General features: G+C 36.0%; 1 protein-coding gene across 4 annotated transcripts in view; it reads right to left on the bottom strand.

The window, feature by feature from the left end:
* The window catches only part of AASDHPPT (aminoadipate-semialdehyde dehydrogenase-phosphopantetheinyl transferase), a 68,126-nt gene that overhangs the window by 37,273 nt on the left and 10,190 nt on the right, over nt 1-20,663 (bottom strand). For all 4 annotated transcript variants that reach the window (XM_069808281.1, XM_069808282.1, XM_069808283.1 and 1 more), the window contains exons 3-5: nt 9,777-9,898; nt 9,133-9,294; nt 2,340-2,417 (exon numbers count right to left, since the gene is read on the bottom strand). In XM_069808281.1, coding sequence (XP_069664382.1) covers nt 2,340-2,417; nt 9,133-9,294; nt 9,777-9,898 — 362 coding nt within the window. The remainder of the gene's footprint in view (nt 1-2,339; nt 2,418-9,132; nt 9,295-9,776; nt 9,899-20,663) is intronic.

Consider the following 20,663-nt stretch of genomic DNA (forward strand, 5'->3'; position numbering starts at 1 on the left):
TACTTCAAAGTAACAATTGGTCTTTCCTGTGACTTGTAGGTACTTGCTATCAGGTTGGGAAGAAAGTTAACTGAAAGTACATGTTCTGCAAACAGGACATAATGAATTACTCCTGTGATAGCGGAGAGGGAACAGAAACAAGCACTGACATCCTGAAGCAATTGCATAATGTCTACACACTTAATTTTCTTAAATTAAGATGAAGAACACCTTTTCCTCTCAACGCATCTAGCAATACATAGAATCCTTTTTTACAGTTCTGTTAGAGAGAAGGCCACTTTCATTTCCTCCACATTCCTGTTAGAAGGAGTCCTGAAAAGGCACAATGCAATAGTACAGAAATTTTCACTTCATTTCCATATTGGGGAGTGTCGTGATTTAACCCCAGCCAGCAACTAAGCACCAACGAGCTGCTCACTCACTGCCCCCTCTACCCAGTGGAATGGGGGAGAAAATCGGGAAAAGTAGTAAAACTCATGGGTTGAGATACGAACGGTTTAATAGAACAGAAAAGAAGAAACTAATAATGATAATGATAACACTGATAAAATGACAACAGCAATAATAAAAGGATTGGAATGTACAAATGATGTGCAGTGCAATTGCTCACCACCCGCTGACCAACACCCAGCTAGTCCCCGAGCGGCGATCCCTCCACCCCCAGTCCCTCCAGTTTCTATACTAGATGGGACGTCACATGGTATGGAATACACTGTTGGCCACTTTGGGTCAGCTGCCCTGGCTGTGTCCTGTGCCAACTTCTTGTGCCCCTCCAGCTTTCCCGCTGGCTGGGCATGAGAAGCTGAAAAATCCTTGACTTTAGACTAAACACTACTTAGCAACAACTGAAAACATCAGTGTTACCAACATTCTTCTCATACCTAACTCAAAACATAGCACGGTACCAGCTACTAGGAAGACAATTAACTCTATCCCAGCTGAAACCAGGACAGGGAGTCACAGAATGCTCACTTGTCCTATTTAAAATGACCTTTTTTCAGTGAATTGAGCTAATGAAATTTAGGTCATCACAAATTTAATCAGTGGACAAGTATGCCTTTGAGACTTCTCTTGATTCAAAGACTTTTCATTGTAACTCTTGATACCATGCCTATTCTTTCTATGATAATTTTAAGGTGTGTGACAGTGATGGTGAAGGTCAATACTTAAAAATCCTGGACTTTTGTAGAATACTTAGGTAATTGTCTTTAAAAATAATAGCAACCTTCTTTTCACTTCAGACTGACATTTATCAGTACTCCTGTAGGAAGGATGATATGTAGCCCCACTGGGAACTTAAGTACAACCTATCAAACAGAATGCACATATTTTCTTAAAGAGTATTTGAGCACTGATTTAACACAGTAAATCCTCAAAGGTGGTTTAAACCTCTTTTTTTAATTTAACCAATACTAGTCAAAAGGTCTGCCTCTCTGCATTATCCATGAACACAGACTCAGACTTTATGACCGTGATAGATGTGTGCATGACCACTTTCATCGTTTTATCCATTCATATACTAATTATTTTTTTTCCAGTTCCTGGCAGAATCTTTATATCTAAATAACAGAAAACAACTAACCCATTTTCTTGTGAGCAACTACACCACCACAGACAAACCTGGCAATTTGTCACACTTTCCTTTGCTGACTGTCTGGCTATTTCAGCTACAACTTGCCAGTCTGCCTGAAATTTGACTTTTATTGCTATTTGCATGACCCAAGTCTTTGTTAAATTACACAGAAAAACCTGAAAAGCTTTTAAGTAGCTTTGTTGCTTCTCTCAATATAGACACCACATGGAATGAAGACTAACACTGCTGTTCTTCCCATCTGTTGGTTGTTGTTGCTTGTGTCTCAAGGGTTATCTTGTCATAATGGTGTTTGAGAGATGGATCTGCTCTGGGATACATGCACTGACAGTTCCTGATTAAAATCAACTTGGTGAGATGCCATACTAGTTTAACAGTCCAGATTGGTTCAACTGTCTCCATTTCCCTCTGTGAAAACCATCTTTCCCACGAGTACTAGCAGGCTGTGACAAAAATCACTTAATCTTCTCCTGAATGAACACACTGAACACTGTAACACATACATTCCAAATTTGACATTGTCTGTTGCTGTCCTCTGAAACCATTTTTCCTTCCCAGACCTTTCCTGAAATAGTCACAACAGAACTAGAGGTAACAGTTCAGTAACAATCTGGTTAATACTGTGGTTAAGATAATCTTTCTTCTTGGCCCTACATCTGAGATAACACACTTTTAGCTACAGCATCAGACCAAGTTTATGTTCAAGTGATTAGTTACCAAGACCTGAAAACGTTTCATAATTTCTTACATCAGAATGCTTCTGTCCAAATCCCTCCTGTTTGCCGAGAGCCACTGCAACATGATGATTGTCATCTAACCGAGTTTCCTAGTAAAGATGAAAAATGGCAATGTAAATGCATTTTCTTTACTGTTTCCAGCAAAGACTATATAAATGCTTAGAACATGGTTTAGAACAATAGCAGAACATCATTTAAAATACTTTAAAACAATGACATTCAAAAAGCAACAGTCCTTTTTAGCAGTTTTGTTGGAGAGCTCAAGGATGCAGATACATTAAAAAGTTAGCAGGGCTGAACTGGTTACTATAGGTCACCATCATCTCACCCATTTCTAGATATTTATATTCAAGTTTGTGACCTTAGCATTCCTTTACCAGTCCCTTCTAAGTCATAAGCCATGTAACCAATCTTAGCTATCTGTTTTCCAATGAGATCAACTGTGAACTTCTGGGAGGTATTCTGAAAAACAATGATATAAGTGTAAACTTAAACCAGTGATTCTCTCACTCTTGGCTTCAGACAGCATGTAAGATCACAACTTCAAATTTCTGACATAGCAGTCTGAGCATTGCTCTGTGTAAATATGAACCAATCTTCCTCCAAAAACACTTTTAGATATATAAATATACATTTAGTAATATTGTTTATCTACTTAATAGTTTTGTTTAAAACTGTTTTCCCCTAGAAAGACTAAGAATTCATCCTAAACAATTCATTTCGGAAAAAAACACCTTATATACGGTTTCTGAAAAATGTTTATTTGGTAGTCAAATCGTAATCCTGTTGGCTTTTTTTTTTTTAATATATATAGGGGGGGAGAAATAATGTTTTCCTTGTTTCTTTACTCCCAAATTTTCACATTATTTCCCAAACTTTCTGAAATGGAAATCAAGAATAACAAGAATTTTACCTAGAAAAATGAACAATTTATGTATCACCATTAATCTGAAAATCACCTAGTAGTCTGGATATTCTCCTGGGAGGTATGATTGAACCTCCAATTTCCACTTCCTTGGGAAATACTCTAACTGCACTATATTATAGTATAAAGAAAGCATCATGATATCCTATTTCCTCTGACAGGTTGTTGGTTGCTTCTTTATTTTCCTTTTAATCTAAGCAAAATGTCTTTTAAAACAATGCTGTCAGTCTGCATTAGGCTTCTCTACAGTTCATCTACTAGATAGGATTTTCAAAGATTTTGGTTACAAGGATACCATTTTTGTGATTCCCAAACAGCCTTGTATATTAAAAAAAAAAAAAAAAAAAAAAAAAAGAGTCCAAGATGCTCAGCTCAGATCTACTCAATCCAGCTCAGCCAAGACAGCAGCTGCTCTAGCCATGTGTAGCAGCAGTACAACTATAAGACTGGGGGACTCTACTGGCAAAGATGTGCGTGTCTTGGCAGATAGGGGCTGGTCTGGGAGTAGAACTGTTTTTACTTTGATCTCTTCAGCACCAAAACTGTCCTTATTTGACAGATTCAGCAGTGAAGTTCGTCACTCTCACCTACTTAAAAACAAAACATCAAGCTCTCGTTGTTTTACCTTTCTGCAAAGCACCAGTAAGAAAATGACTATTTAAATTCTGTCTAGATTAGGAGAAATATTTCATGCACTTGAGAAGCACTAACAAATCTGCAGTGTAAGGCGTATTTCCCACGACTGCAAGAGCTATAGGTATAAGTACTACAAAGTATTTTACTAGGTTTTGCATTCCATTACTAGTGTACAAGATTGAAAATAAGTCAAGCATAAAGAATGCTACCTCAAGTTTGACGAAATCTAACCATTTGTACACGACACACATTTCTATAACTTCCTCAAAAATAAAAAAGACTATGAAAATTAGATGTTTGATCAAGTCTTGCTAAACAATTTATATAGTTCTAGGGTGGCAGTGTTTTGTATTTGTCTAGAGAGAAAAATGACTACATCCAGTTTTTCATCACTTCATTTCCCCCTTCTTCATTCTTTGCACGTTCAAGAGGTTAAAGACTGATGAGAACAGGGGACAGAGCACAGGCCATTCAGCAGTGGCCTATATCTGTAGTCAGAAGTCTGCCAACAACTGTGTTACAGCTTTAAGCTAAATGCACAGAAATTTCTTTTCGTGAAGTGAATTTATGCATTACTTCTTGTTTGTGCAACCATAAACATATTATAGATAAAATCTTTTACATATTGTTAATTAAATAATTTTTTGTCAGCTCAAAGCTGCATTTACTCTTTAGATAATAGGGACCATTCCCCTCCAGAGACCCTGCCCAATGGATAACGAATTCAGAAGGTTCCAACTCGTTTACTTCACATATCCTCTGTGACCACAAAAGAGGTTTCAGCATCTTACAATAAAACATAACAAACTATGCCCTTCATCTTATCTTTGCTGCTTCAGAGAAATGTAAATCCAAAACAAATGCAGAAGGGAAGGAGATCCTACTAGTGGCCAGCAAAAACTTTAAGGTATGGAGTTAATGAAACATACAGAAACCATAAAAAACAGCAAATCAGCTTGCTCCCCTATTCATCTGGAGATACTGCTATACCGGCTTATTAAATAAATCCAACTTTTGAAATAGATGATTAAACAAAAAGAGAAAGAGGACAACTGTACAGGATTTCCTCTGAGGTAAAGGAGGAATTCCTTTGCCTTTGTTTTGTTAAGATTCTTCTCTATAAACCAGAAAACATATAATGGATCAAAATTGGTTCTGCGCAGAGAAAAACAAAAGTGTTACTAGAGCTGTTCAAGCTACAGGCACACTGAAACTTACAATGAACTCATTTTAAAGTCTCAGCAAAATGATGTGTTTGGGATTCAAATCATTCTGGATTCCCTCAACAACAGACAGGTTATGAGGAAACTGTACCTTCCCAGCCAGCAGAACCGATTCCTGTATGAATCCAGTTGGATTAGCTAGTCTTAGAAGTTTTCATTCCTATTTATTCCTGACAATACAAAAAGGATTAACTTCTTTTACTGAGGATGAAAGACTCCATTACAGCTGCACATCAACACCAATTACTAAATGTATTTCAAATTGACTCAGGTAATCTCAGTTTGAAATTCATATTCTGGAAGTAATGTGCTTGCTTATAGAGAAAACAAGCAAATATTTGTTGTGAAAAAAGGCAAACAATTATTTGTGTAGCAGCAGTGATGCCAGATGATTCTTAATCGCTGAATAAGGTTTAGGATAAATTGGGTGCTTCCTTTGGATACAACCAGTTTATAAAATTGAGGTAGGGACCAAAACAGAAGTGTCTTATATCTCATGTAAGATTTTTCTTCAATATAGATGCCAATAAGTGCTATCTAGTCATTCTTCCTGACTAACTGTACAAAACTGGGACCAATAAGGAAAGAATCACGAATACACTTCCCATTTTGCAAATCAGTAATTAGGATTTTTTTTCCACCTATCAGATCTGCTACAGAGATTATATGTATATATTATAAACTTATTCTTACCTCTTTAAATTATAAAACTTGCCATAATTGTTATCAATCAACTTCTTTCACTTTATTAAAATTAATTAGTACTTCATTCTGTAAGTTTATTTTCTTCAAAGGAAGTAAATGGAGCATATAGAATTACTCATAATAATCATCAGAATAATGACTCCATCCTAAATTAACACCCTGACACAAATACTGTATCACTTTTCACTGGGCTTGTAAACTTTTAATTATTACTAAACAAATTTACCTTTTTAAAATGAGTGAAGTGTGCACTGCCTATGTGAATAAAGCATACTTAACACACATAGCAGACATACCTTAAAATTAAAGTTATGGTTTTAAATGAAGTTTTACTGTATTTTTTCTCCTACTCCTTCCAAAATAGTTGGAGGGAATCTGAGTAGCAACCTCTAGAGTACTGTATGAAAACAAGTGCCTAAAGCTAAACCGTTCCATCAAAATCAAACAGGCTGTTTCTGAGCTACTGCCTTCTGTCTAACCTCAAAAATGTCTGAGGAGCAGAGGAGGGGAAAGACACTTTGAGGAAAAAAACCAAACCAAAAAAAACCCCCCAACTAAACCCTTGGTAAAGGGACAGCAATTACACAACAAGGTAGTTCATTTGGTATTTACAACAAAATAACAGAATTTTTTTTTTTAATGTTCACAGAAAATATATCTCCAATATGAATGGACTTTGCTCTTGTGAACAGTTACAGGGTATCTGAACAGTGCCAGCTTTGAGTTGCTCTGATTCACTAGTACTTCACTTGACCTTTTTGTCACGACAAGTGTAATAAGATGGTAGATCTTTTTCTAGTCTTTATGCTTTTAAGTTGCTTTTTTTCACATTACATGATACTTTCTGAAGGACATTTCAGAATATTTTAAATGGGTAAAATCCCCTTTATTTCTCTTTTCTGTTTTTGGTAAGTTAGATTCTCTTTTAAACAAGACAATCCAAAATATGTGATAATTGGGTTTTAAACAGCCTTGCTCTCTTTGATCATCTCCTATCACAAAGATATAGGCAGATCTGAAAAATAGAAGTGAGGTTATTGTATTTTTTTTATTTGATAGAAAATGTTCACTCAAGCAAACTCAGCACAGCAGGAAACACTAGGAAAATACTATACCAGTAATATGCAGTCTTACAGGTGATTCTTAATGACCCCTCTGGGGTGACTCTTCCAGATTTCTCAAAATTAGTGTTTTCAGTTAACAGGTCGTTTCAAGAGTTTGGCTCAAGGGCAAATAAGGAAAGGAAAAAAGACTTTTGTAAGTACGAAAATGGGCACAAAATTAAAAGAAACTTGGGAGAAGACAAAAAAGGAAAGAGATGCTTAATTTTACGCTGGGGATTGGTAAATGAAAAACTAGTTGTTTTTTTCCAATTTCATTTTGATAAATGTTGATATTTAAATGAAATTATATCCCAATTGAGCTTGTATTTAAATGAAACTTGATAACAAATCCTTTCTTTAAAGTACTACAGTCTGCATTGTTATAAGGCTGTGCTCTTGGGAAGCAGGAGGGCAAGCATGGAAGGGGACACGTTCCTCAGACAAAAATTAAATTGAACTTCTAGCAGTAATTACTAAGTAATAAGGAAAAAATCAAATAATTATAAAGCATTTAAGTAATACAGGGAGCTGTCTACATCATCATCTTCAGGCTGTTTTATTCAACCAACCACAGGCATATCAAATACCAAAAATAGGAGTTCCAGAAGTCAATCGGAAGAGGTAGATGCTTCCTTGACAGTGGTACACTGTTAGTATTAATACAGAAAGCATTCTATTACCAGATGCATCATAGTCTTTCCCAAGACTTTCTTTTGCCAGTCTATAACTCCAGCTAGTGAACTTCATTACATACTCAGTCCCTAGAGAGTATGGCAATACCAGTAAGAGGGCTGATTTAGTATGGGTAGACTTTTAAAATAACACTAAAACCAAATGTGGCTAGAAATGCTGATAGGAATAAACTGTGAAGAGGTCAACTTATGCTACAAGTTAAATCTTACTAGTCCATTAATTCTTTTTTACTACGTGTGTACCATACATGTAGTTTGTACACTACACAAAATGAGCATACAGCAGAAATTTGTCATTTAGAGAAGATCTACTGGAACAGTTGTCTCCAGCAATGTACATATTTTCAAAATGTAAATGCATATTGGAAACTGAATACTCTTACTGAAAAGTGCAGTTGACTGTTTTGTGAAATTGCAAAGTATGTATTCTTTGAATTGCTAGTCAGCTATACACCAGCTGCACAAATTTGCGGCAGACTGGAACAAGGTGTCCTTTACAGACAATTTTAAAGTCAATGTCTTTGCATTTCTCCTTTGTTTTAAGTGGTTGAATGAAAATGCCTCTGGGGTGCAGAGAAATAGTATTGTGATTTTTTTTTTTTTTTTTTTTTTTTTAAAGCTTGGTTTCTCTGGGTAATTAAATAATTTGAGATCATTGCATAGAATCATAGAATCATTTAGGTTGGAAAAGAGTCTTCAGATCATGAAGTCCAATCATTAACCTAACACTACCAAGTCCACCACTAAACCATGTCCTCATCAGTTCTTTCTCTATACACCCTTCAAACTCCATTAGATGCTTTTGATCATTTCCTACCAAATCTAACAAGATAGATATGTTAGTGATAAGTCTCAATAACTTTCAAGAAGGAAAAACAAACAAAACCCCCACACTCAACACCCAGAAGATTAAGCCTAAACTAACGTTCCAGTCAAGCAAAGGCAAGTTTTTTGCATCTCTCCATTCCCACAGACAGCAGCCAATTAGCACACTGTAACTTCAAACCCACAAAAGCACGTTTCTACCAGCTTTTATGGACAAGAAGTAAGAAACCCAAAGGAGCTGAAGACACCTCCTCCATTTCAAATATTTAACATAAACACTAACTAATGGGGTTAGTTAATTGCTAGTCCCATTCTAGACCAACTGATGAAGAACTTTAAAATCTTAGACACTGTTCAGAAGTCAGGTCTGAAAATGCTTCAAGTGAACTTCCTGCACACCCTAGGATGAATTTCATAGAGTGCAAGAAATATACCCTAGGAACAGAAAAAATTAAAAAACATTATAATGAATAAATCTATGGGGTGTTTTTGCAATCATCAAAAGTACTTTAAAATGCCGTGGATTTATATCCTAAGTTTTGACTGATGTATGTTCAATGTGGTTATACAGAATAAAGGTGTGAAGCTGCAATTAAAAAAAATCACATGTGCAATGCAACCATAGTGTTGAGACTGTTTATCCCATAGTATACCCATATACTATTATTGAAAAAATGAATTTGAATAGTTCTTACCTCAAATGTCCACTCTTCTTCTTTATCTCCATCCAGAAGCATTTTTGTCTCCTTATACACCTTCCCTATTTCCAGTTGCAATGGGGACACATTAAATTCAATTCTTTGCAAGTTAAAGCCAATTCCGACTCCAATAGCCTTTAAGAAGCTTTCCTTTAAGGCCTGAAACACAGAATAAATGCATTTTATTAATACTGGCTGTTTTCAAACTGTTCTATAAACATTACTTCTAAGCAGACACTGTAGACCAAATAAATTTAAGACTTATACTATTGTAAATGTGAGGGTAGACTGATGCAATTATCAAGAGAAAAAGTTAATCAGCATTGTTAAATACCTAGCCTAACTTGCTGCATTATAATGAACATGCAACTGGAATTACCAGGTGGCACCTTGTTTGGGTTATGTGTTTAAAACTAATCATAAATCCTTCTAGAAATGTGAGCTGTACTATGGTTCTCAAAATTATTCTGATGTTAAAAAAAATCACTAAAATATAAAACCAATTAAAATATTATCTCCACATGAACATGTAACTATAAAAAGTATACAGTTTTACCATAATGAAAATAATAACAAAATATATCAAAAGAGAACGTGCAGTTTATAGCACTGCAGTCTTTAAATAGGAAAAAAGGTACTACCCAGTGCCGATGAAACATATCCAGCTGCATCCATTCATTACTCATAGACTTGATTACATCCCACTCTGTTTCAGTAAACTGCCGCTTCATGATGTGAAAGAAATTTGGAATTGAGCTACTACCTATAAATTAGAAAGAGATATTTACAGAAATTTTAATAGAATAGTAATAATAAGTAAATGAATTACCTCATGTCATTGCTGTAGAAAAAACTCATAAGAAAAAAAAATTAGGAACCAACTCTGCTCTACAATCTGAATTTATATAGCCTCGAAGCAGCGATGCTGGTGATTGTTCAGGACACAGTATGAAAAAACCCATTCCTATAGCAGAATTACTGCATTAAAAATGTGAAATGAAAGTCATAAACATATTATGTATTTTCAGCATTCTCTAAAAAAGGAAATTATTTAACCAGTGCTGATTATATATAAATAAAATGTATATTCAGCTACAAAAGTAGCATATACAGTCTCTGACATCTGACAGCTTGATCTAGTAACATTTTATAAAACAGCATGCTGTTTGTCAGAATTCATCAAGCTATTCTGCCTCCTGCCCTTGGATGGTGGGATATAAAAGAAACACTTTAAGCACATGTAGAAATACAATCTCCCAAATTTATCACATGCATATTAAGTCTTTTGGATTTATTCTGCAAGAAAAATGGGGGTAGGGAGATGCCCATAATCACAGTAAGAAATATACGAAAGTAAAAAAAACCCAAACCACCAAACCTTCAAATCCTTAGATTAAATTTAATCCTCCTCTAAAAACAAGCACAGCTGTGTAGCTCTGCAGCAACTATTCAGGGGCTATACCACTTTTCCCCACTAGTCTAAATTCACTTTGCAGAAGATACTACAGACTATGTGGTTGTATTGATCAATGGCATTTCTGTAATACACTGGAAGCTATGGACCTCATTACACAGTTGGCTAATCACCCACAGCCTATATCATTAATCAGCATACCATGCAATCTGTCCAATAGGGCTTACAGCTGGCTAAACAGACAATGGCAGAAAGCAATCTATTTTCTTTAGTAGGGATAACAAAAATCTGGATAGAGACAATTCCACATATCGGGACGAAATTTTTCATATGTTATGCAATGTTCTTATGAGAAAGAAAATACTAGTCTTATTTAATTCAAAACAGTCTCCCCTCCTAATACCACACTACTTTTAAGAACCCATCACTGAATAATTGCTTAAAGAAGATGCAGATTCTAAGCCTAGCTCTGCCACTGACTCTGTGAGTGACTATGGGCAAGGAACTTTCCTTTTCTTCAGTGGTGCTCCCCATCTTAAACCAGGGATAAGGGTATTAACCCTTCTCTATAAAGTGGTTGTCTTCTACAGATATCTAAGCACTATATAAAAACAGGTATTGGCAGCAGTAATAATTGGTCTAAACAAACTAATATCATACTAAAGCACACATTCAGGTTTTCTGACAATTTCCAGATCATACTGCAAAATGTAATCTGACAGAGACATCAAACAAGACAGTCACACTTCAGAGATGCCCTCAATTTCATTTATAGACTAAAGTGAAGAAAACATCTTAAGACAGAAATTTTGTTGACAATTGCAGTAGTCAGCTAATGGAGTGATCCAGAACAATCTAAGGACAGAACTAACTTTCCTCTCTGGAGAAAATGATGATACTGAAAAAGAAAAGCAACCACAATGTTGTTTTGATGGATTACCAAGGCAAATGAAATATCCATCTACTTAGACAACCCACTTCCCTGAAAGAATGAAAAATAACAAAAAAATTTGGTCAACTTGGAGAAAGGTTATTGACTTTTATCTCTCTGAGTTTATATGGCCCATTTTATGACCAAGTAACTGTGGTAACACATGCTCCAAACAATTCACTTTTTTTTTTTTCTTTCTCTTCTTCTCTCAAGTATTTAAGACAACAGTCTTGAGGCACCAGCCTCTTCAGGGGATTTAAACTACAAAACATTCAAGAATGTCCTGATGTACCCTTCTTCCTCCATTGCTTTCAGAGTTCTCTTGCTTCAGTAACCCAGGGCTATTCACACTACCAGACAAGATTATCCAAGACTATCCACACTACACTACCTTCAGCACCTAGAGGTGTATAATACCTCCTGCATTGTCAGTCCTCCCACCATCCAAACCTTATCACGCATGATGAATACACTTGATACTTAAACTGTTTAGTATACCAAGTGTATGTCAAACCCATATACTACTGCCTTTTCACTCCTTACTTACCCCTTTTTTGTCCCAGGTTTCTTCAGCTTTTCAGCTAACTTTCTCAATACTTACGTTCAAATTTACACAGTACTTCCCCCTCCGCTCCAACCATCTGTCAACATGCCTCCTCTGAAAAAGCTCAGGCACCGCGTTCTCCTGAATTGCCCTCCCTTCCCATTTCCTTCTTAATAGGATCATAGAATCATTTAGGTTGGAAAAGACCTTCAAGATCATCGAGTCCAACCATTAACCATGCCCACTAAACCATGTCCTGAAGTATCCCGTCCACTCGCTTTTTTAATATCTCCAGGGATGGTGACTCAACCACCTCCCTGGGCAGCCCATTCCAATGTTTGACAACCCTCTCAGTAAAAAAATTTACCTAATATCTAAGCTAAATCTCCCTTGCCTCAACTTGAGTCCATTAATACAGTACCATTGCTTCTCTCCAAGGAATGGATCAGATTAGAGGAGCTAAGACTATTATTCTCCACAAATCACTAGCAGTACCACAAGCTGCCTAGTCCATTTCCCCTCCTCTGGGCAACTTATTCCAGTGTTTTACTGTTCTCATGGTGAAGAATTGTTCTATTGAGACAGAATTCCCCCTGAAGTAACCCAAGTCTGTTGCCCTTTGCCCTGTTCCTGTGTACCCTCATGAAAACAGCTACCTACAGCTTCTCTACCGCTACCTTTCAGGCAGACTGTGATCAGATTCCCCTCCTCAGGTTTAACAAACCCAGCTCCATCAATATTTCTACACAGGTCACGTTCCCCAAGACTCTAATCACCTTGGTGGCCCTTCACTAAACCCTCTTCAGTGTTCGCATGTTTCTCATGACCTGGGGGATGAAAAGGGGACAAAACTAGAAGCAGCAGAAAGTTTTCTTTTAGATGCTACCTTTTTTGCTTTTATTTTGGGGGGGTGGTGTGGGGGGGCAGGAAGCTTCAAACGTACTTGTCACAATTTACAAAAACTTCCTTTGAAAGAATGGGAACAAGTCCCATATAGCAATTATTCAGTTGCTTTTAAATTTTCATTTCTAAATTACCTCCCATTTGCCAACTTGTTTCAGAAATAAACTCACCTATCAACAATTACACAAACACTTGGACTTATTTCTGTGACAATTACAATTCACTAATAATCTGAGTTCTAGTTTACAAGATAATTAAATTTAATTAAAAATATAACAAAGAGCTTCATGCCAAATTATTCTATTATGCATACTTTAGAGCTAACAGCTATTTTGGATACAATTTTGGATTACACATGGCATAGTCTACAGATGATAATGTGAGGTACAGGGCAAGATAGGGTACCAGGGCCCTTCACTGAACATCTGAGCTTCCTATACTGATGAGAACTTTCTAAGACCTCTCGAAGTATTTTTCCTCCTGTGTTTATGGCCTGTATTTTTCTCTCAGAGAAGTTTAGGAGAAGTACTAAATCCTCTAAAAAAGATCTAGGAACTGGAGAAGCATGATAAAAATGAACTGACAATAAAAGCTTGAAAAACTGCTTCTCTGAAGGAACAAATGCTTTTATTGTAGAGCGCACATATATTACATATACTTCCAGAAACACTTTCTGTCTTTACATTTTCAATGATCAATGATAATGCCAGACACTCATTGAAACTTATAATTGTAGTACTGTTTCTTATTTAACTCACAGCAGTAAAGAAAAAAAGATTCCTTTAAGATATGCCTATACAGGTTGTAGATAACTGCCCATCTGACCTGTCTGTGCTTCTAAACATCCATACGCTAACAAGCTCAACAGCAGATGCTGCACAGCTGGGTTCAAACAGTACTGAGCCTTTGCTCATATAATCCAGCACTCCTTTCCCAGTGTTCAGGGTTATTCAAAACACCACTTAAACATTGAGCCAAAAAATTAGCTGGGGATACTACTATGTGGAAAAATTTATTTGAAACACACGAAACTGCATCTCAAGTATCCCTTCTTGTAAGTCATATTTACGGCTTTTGAAGAATCAGAATTTAGATTCTGATTCCAATAAATCCAATATACTTACAGTAATCTTGTCCACCTCAGTGGCAAAGTGAGATTCCTGTAACACACAATGTATGCACTTCAGAAAAAATATTTATGTATGTAAATTACTTATTTAAATTGGTGAGCATCAGGAAATTGCACAATATTTATCTGATTGGTCAAGCATCTGACTCGGTGGGGGTTCATCACTGAAATGGAATAAATTTTGTGGGTTTAAGAATACCTCAGAGAGATATGACATGTTTTCATATGAGATTTCAAAAATAAGTGGAGTTGGAAGCAGGGAAAAACACGAAGCTTGCTCCACAGGTGGCTTATGATTAATGGGAAGATACATATACCCATCATATTAAAATTCTTTGAAACAACAATCACTCACCTTTTGCTGGTTTTCTTTAAGAGAAGAAAAATTGTGATGGGAGCAGATCTATGAAAATACTGGATAAAAGGTTTCAAAAAAAAAAAAGAAATGAGACAAATGCTGATTTAGATTCTATAGGGAATTGAGAGTGTGTATTTCAGGAGACAGAAAAACTGAGCCCATGGCACGAAAGTTATTAACATGATAAGGGGGTGGAAGGGTAGGGATAAGATTATTTAATTAAACCAAACTTGCCTAAGTCAAGTGGACTGATGAAAATAAGCTCCACTGTGACAGAGTTTTCTTGCTTTGAAATTTGTTGTATTGACTACTGTAAGTATTCTGTCAAAAATCTAACAATATCTCTTTTCACAATTACCCTCTATTAATACCTTAAAAATAAGTTTATTTAGTATAGAAGCCTAATCATAAAGATGTTATTAAGAAACATGCTTTTTCTTTTCAGTAATACATCTATCTTTTCAGTTATCAACCAAATAACTTCACTATTAACCTTATGAAAATCTCAGTTAACAGCTAGAAATTTTGAATGTGGCAATGCCTGGCAATGTAAACTTTAAAACTATTTCCAATGCTTTGTATATATACTTCTTACTTGCCTATGCCACTTAATTTCCTAACTTACAGTTAATATACTGTTCAAAATTTCTTTTCAAGAGAAACTTGGAAACAAACTTTAATTCTTTTTAATATTGAGCAGAATTATATTGCCCTCATTTGAAAATACATTTTCATTTGTATATGTTTTTATAGTTCACTCTTTTTCTCATCTTTACACAAACTGTTGTGCATTCTTTCTTTTTGCTTTTGTTCATAACAGCTAATATTCTGAAAGCATTTCTCTAGTCTACTGTAAACTCCACTTTTGAAGAATTTTTGTTACAGAGCATGATGCCCTCTAAATATTGGAAGCAGTTTTTGTTTTTACATTGGATCACCTTGCTGAAAAGCAAGAAAGTCAACTAGAAAACTCCACTAAATTTAACCAAAACATACTACAGCTTCTTTTCATAACATCCAATTAACTGACAACAATTTGTCCCAGTATCTGACTGCCTGACAAATACAAACCTGTCTGTTCATTTGCATTGGAACAAAATTGACTGGATGGTTTAGCTATTCAATGGCCTAACTTTAAAAGTCCTTTTTCCCTAGAATGTGTAGAGCTCTGCCTCCTTTCCATAACACTCTTTAACTTGCTTCTTAGGGAACAGTAGCCAACAGAGGAAAGGCATCCACCAAAGCTCTCACCAGTTCCTCCAGTTGGTGTCTAAATTAGTTTGATATTCACAAGAGAAGCTAGAGGTTTTATCCTTGAGACCAAGATATATTTTCATTGATTTTTCTTTCATCTACAGACACTTAAGCCTCACACCTCTATCATACCATAATGAAGATCTGAAACCAGAGTAGTTCACAGAAAAAAAAAAAAGTAAAATTAACACAGCTGTGAAGGCAATCGATTTCTTTCCTATATACAGCTATTATTCCCTGCTAATAAACTTTCAAGCACATTAGATCCTTAAAAATATAATCGGAGTAATCTTTCAAAAATTGTCTTCTATGCATTTAAAAAAAATTCTAACCCAAAAGTTAAGTTTCTTCATTAAATTAAAAATACACAATATCCGGTAAATTTCAGGAAGAGTGAGGAGAAGAAATAGTGAGTGATACTGGAAAAGAGTCCAATATTAAACCTGGAAAGTAAACATGCTATATACAGATAAGTATGCACAATCATGTGTGTGCATACATGTGTGCATTTTGGATTTTTTGCACAAACTATGTACACTGAAATATACAATGCCATCTTTTCCACTGCAATGACAACTGGGTATTTTATTAATTTTTTTGTAAAGACTAGGCCAAAAATCTGCTTTGCATTTTCCCTGTAAAACAGCAAAACCTCAGACCAGATACAAAAGATTGATTTTAAAAAGATGTAGGAGTGAAGAACAAGAAAACATGCTATATTCCCTGGTCCTATTTGAGAAAATGCTTTAGAAATAGCAGATAAATGCAGGGTAATTTTCCCCCATTTTCCTACCTGATAAAAAAAGCCAAACAACTTGCATTTGTAGGCAGATCCATGTAAATTATGATGCTAATAATAGTGAAGACTACTATCCATAGGGCTAATACAGAAATCTTCATACTGGTGTTTTGTTTACACTGTTAAAACATCAGGTCAATTGTAAGTCAGCTTTGGTAATACAATGTACACTTAAAGGTAGTAACTGTCCTGTTGTACCTGAAGTTATTAAAACTATGACATGCCTTTTCAAAAACAGTGAGAAGAACAGATGACTGACCTTCCTCACTTCAGTTTTTACCAGTTTTACAGTCTTCAAATTGTTTTGGTCAGATACAAAGTAACTAGCTTATACTGTGGTCTATATCCAAAAATATGGAAATTGAAAGCTAAAAGCTACTACTGCCAGATTACTGATCAACTAATCCGCTGAAAAAAACCCACAAAACAAACAACCAAAAACCACCAACCCCCAGAATGCTAACAGATTCCTGACTGCCTGGAACTGCATGAAAGAAACAGGTCAGTGATCAAGAACTAATATCTAATCAATACATATCAATTACTTTCAGATGGCAAACAGGCAAAGTGACAATGCAAAACGTACTGGCTAGCAAAATGAGCGACTGAAGTATGAACAGATCAATCTACTTAATAAAGTGAAACACAGCCTAGCTATAAATCCTGCAAACTAACAAACTGTATACAATGAATACGTTTTGAGTCCTGGACTCTTGGGCTGACAATCCTTTGATGTAGGACCCAAGACATGTTTGACTATGTTTTACTATCTCTAAAGGAAACCAAAGTAAACTGATACAGACAAAACATTTCTTCTGCAACCGATGAGCAAATGCTAATTGTTCATTAATACCAACTAACCCTTGTACAGATGTTTAGAAACTGACGACACAAGACAAATAATTAGCTAGATAAATTACTAACTTGGAAGAACTAGACAGAAAATTAACAAAGCATGTTTTTGAAATCTATTACCTCACACAGCTTTAGTGTGAGTTGGAAATTGGATTTGCATTCTGTGACCTCTCCACTTTCTGCCAGTATCCCACAATTCTCCCAGTGATATATGTTAAACACCCATTCTCGTGTAACTACTGATGATATGTTTTATCTTGGCGTGCCTCCAAGAAGCAGCATTAACTTTAAAATGTCAGAAAATTTGAGGTTGCCTCCTCTGAATTACTCAACGTTTCCCAGATTGTACAACATGGAAAAGTCATAAAGAGACTGACATAATTTGATAATGTTTGATATTTTCTCTGCAGTTAGGATCGTTAAGTCTTTGCAATATTAGAGAAACTGCTAAGGTTTCAATCACATTACTGGGATTGGGTCTAACAGCAGTGATGAATATTTAAGCAAGCTGCCCTGATAGTCAATGTTAAACAAAAGAAAGTAAAGAAACATAATGGATTAGATAGCTCTACCTCCAAAACTGCACTGGAAAAAATAGCAATTTTGACACAGGTATGGCTTGGATAAAAAAACCTGAAGAGAAGTCACACACTATTAACTGGATACCTCACATCTGATCAATTTACAGACAGGTGGTCTATGGTCTGCAACAGATACATGCTTTTTGACATTTGTTCTGAAAATAGAAAAAAAAAAATGACACATCCTCTCAAATTTTGTTCAGACTCCAGCATACTTTCACACGTTCTTTCTATGCCAAATATTCAACTGCAGTAGAGACTTGCATTGAAGACCTTACTGACATAATCACACCTGGGTGCAAGAGCATGGTTTTAGCTTGCTTCTGAGTAGAGAAAATAAAAGTATTTAAAATATATGAGGTCTAAATCACTAAGATGATTCAGGAACCCCAAATTCTTTTAATGAAATGTACAACTAAACAGTAATAGCAAAAAAGATAATGAGCAGTAATAAAATAAGAAAACCTTTCGTAACTTGTTATACAACCTCTTGGAAAGGGCTTAAGCAAGTAAAAGTTACAACCATTGACATAGACCACAGCTAGCAAAGCTCTAGGTAGCCACAGTATTTCCTCAAAAAGGTAAATTACCCCATAAAAATGGCATTTTAATCAGTTTTCCATTATAAAATATATCAAACAGTTAAAGCAATCATTCCATTTTGTCAGAGCAGCAGGAACTCTACTTCCTTTCAACACTCATGAAGTTATGATGCATCCACACTGAAAATAAACACAAAAGCACAAAACCTAAATAAACATAAAAATAGACTGTCTTGTATAAAGCCATTGTGCCTGTGGGTTGTGAGGAACAAATACTGATGTAAAAGAAGTCAAAAAAGTCAAACATGCTCAGATCTCTCTAAAGGTAACAGACATTTAGGAACATAGAACATGTTCTAATGGAGCTAGATCTTTTTACTCTTTAAATTAAAGACAACAAAATCCTCAAGGTGTTGCTAGTGCAACAGTACCCACATATATGTGCCTGACCATCTATAGCCTTACACTACAGTAGTACTAACAAGCCACCAGATCTCTCAAACATTTTATTACATTTTATGAAATAATGTACTAGATGGCCTTTCTACACATACAGAAAGATCATATTGACTGAAACCTTTGACAATCCTTCGCTTAAAAATAAAGAAAATATACCACTTAATACCATCTACTATTACCAGAAAACAGACAAGCAAAAACCCACTGCTATGAGAATGACCACCCAGTGTCAATACTAGATCACTTTCTGCCTCCAGTGAAATCAGATTAACTCTCACACTGTACATGTGTGTGCACATATATATCTACACACACACTCATATAGATGTATATAAAAAGCATATATGTACATATATACATACATATACACACATATATACTGGTATGCATGTATATATATGCATGCATATATGGTGCTGGTGAGATGCATAGACAGAAATTCCAGCACAAAGGGGATGACACCCAGTTCTATCTTTGCATTCAATCAGATATACTGCAAAACAACATTATCTACATGGTATTGCTAATGGTTGCTACTGAACCATAAAAGCATTAAGATAATAGTAGCAGGAAAGGGTAGGTACTTTAGTGAAAATGTGATTACAGGGAGACTATTCCCATCTCTAAGGAACTAGTACTACTGCAGAACCTGAAGGTGCATTGGGATCTGCTTGGTACATAAATATCACATTGGACAAAAGAGGAGGGAAAAAAAGCCAATTATCAGTACCTAAGTCATCATCATCTTCCACATGAATTTGACTACATGATTCACGCTTCCTAGCACCTTGATTTGACTAATGCAATTTCCCTTCCCCCCCCCGAAAGCTCTGCAACCTTAGAAAGTACAAGCTAATTCAGACTGAGCTGGTTTCTCTCAGAGTACGATGAGAGATCTCTCTTCTAAATTCAGCGTTTGGTGTGGAGCTGGTCCTCAATATTGAGACATACACACTCTGGGACTATATCCTTCCACATCATGATATCCTACTCCAGTAATGAAGCCACTGAACAACAGAGTTCCTTGCGATGTCAGAAGTCAGGACACTGCACAGATGCCTGTCCCAGAACATGAATCTCACAGCCAGATGCAGTAAAAATGTCCCTGTCCTGGTTTCAACTGGGATAGAGTTAATTGTCTTCCTAGTAGCTGGTACAGTGCTATGTTTTTGAGCTAGGTATAAGAACATTGGTAACACTGATGTTTTCAGTTGTTGCTAAGTAATGTTTAGACTAAAGTCAAGGATTTTTCAGCTTCTGATGCCCAGCCAGCAAGAAGGTTGGAGAAGTTGGCATAGGACACAGCCAGGGCAGCTGACCCAAACTGGTCAATGGGGTATTCCATACCATGTGACGTCCCAACTAGTATAGGAACTGGGGGGAGTGGGGGGATCACCGCTCAGGGACTAACTGGGTGTCGATTGGCAGGTGGTGAGCGATTGCACTGTGCATCATTTGTATATTACAATCCTTTTATTATTACTAGTGTTATTTTATTAGTGTTATAATTATTAGTTTCTTCTTTTCTGTTCTATTAAACCCTTCTTATCTCAACCCACAAGTTTTACTTCTTTCTCCTGATCTTCTCCCCCATCCCACTAGGTGGGGGGAGGAAGTGTGAGTGGCTGTGTGGTGCTTAGTTGCTGGCTGGGGTTAAACCACGACAGTCCCTTATCTTTTTCATGCTTAAAACATCCCCATTTCTGTGTATACACAGTCCTTCCCTCTTTTCCCCCTTCAAAATGAAGTCCAAAAAAAC

Source organism: Haliaeetus albicilla, chromosome 20, assembly GCF_947461875.1.
Source record: "Haliaeetus albicilla chromosome 20, bHalAlb1.1, whole genome shotgun sequence".
NCBI classification, from domain to species: Eukaryota; Metazoa; Chordata; class Aves; order Accipitriformes; family Accipitridae; genus Haliaeetus; species Haliaeetus albicilla.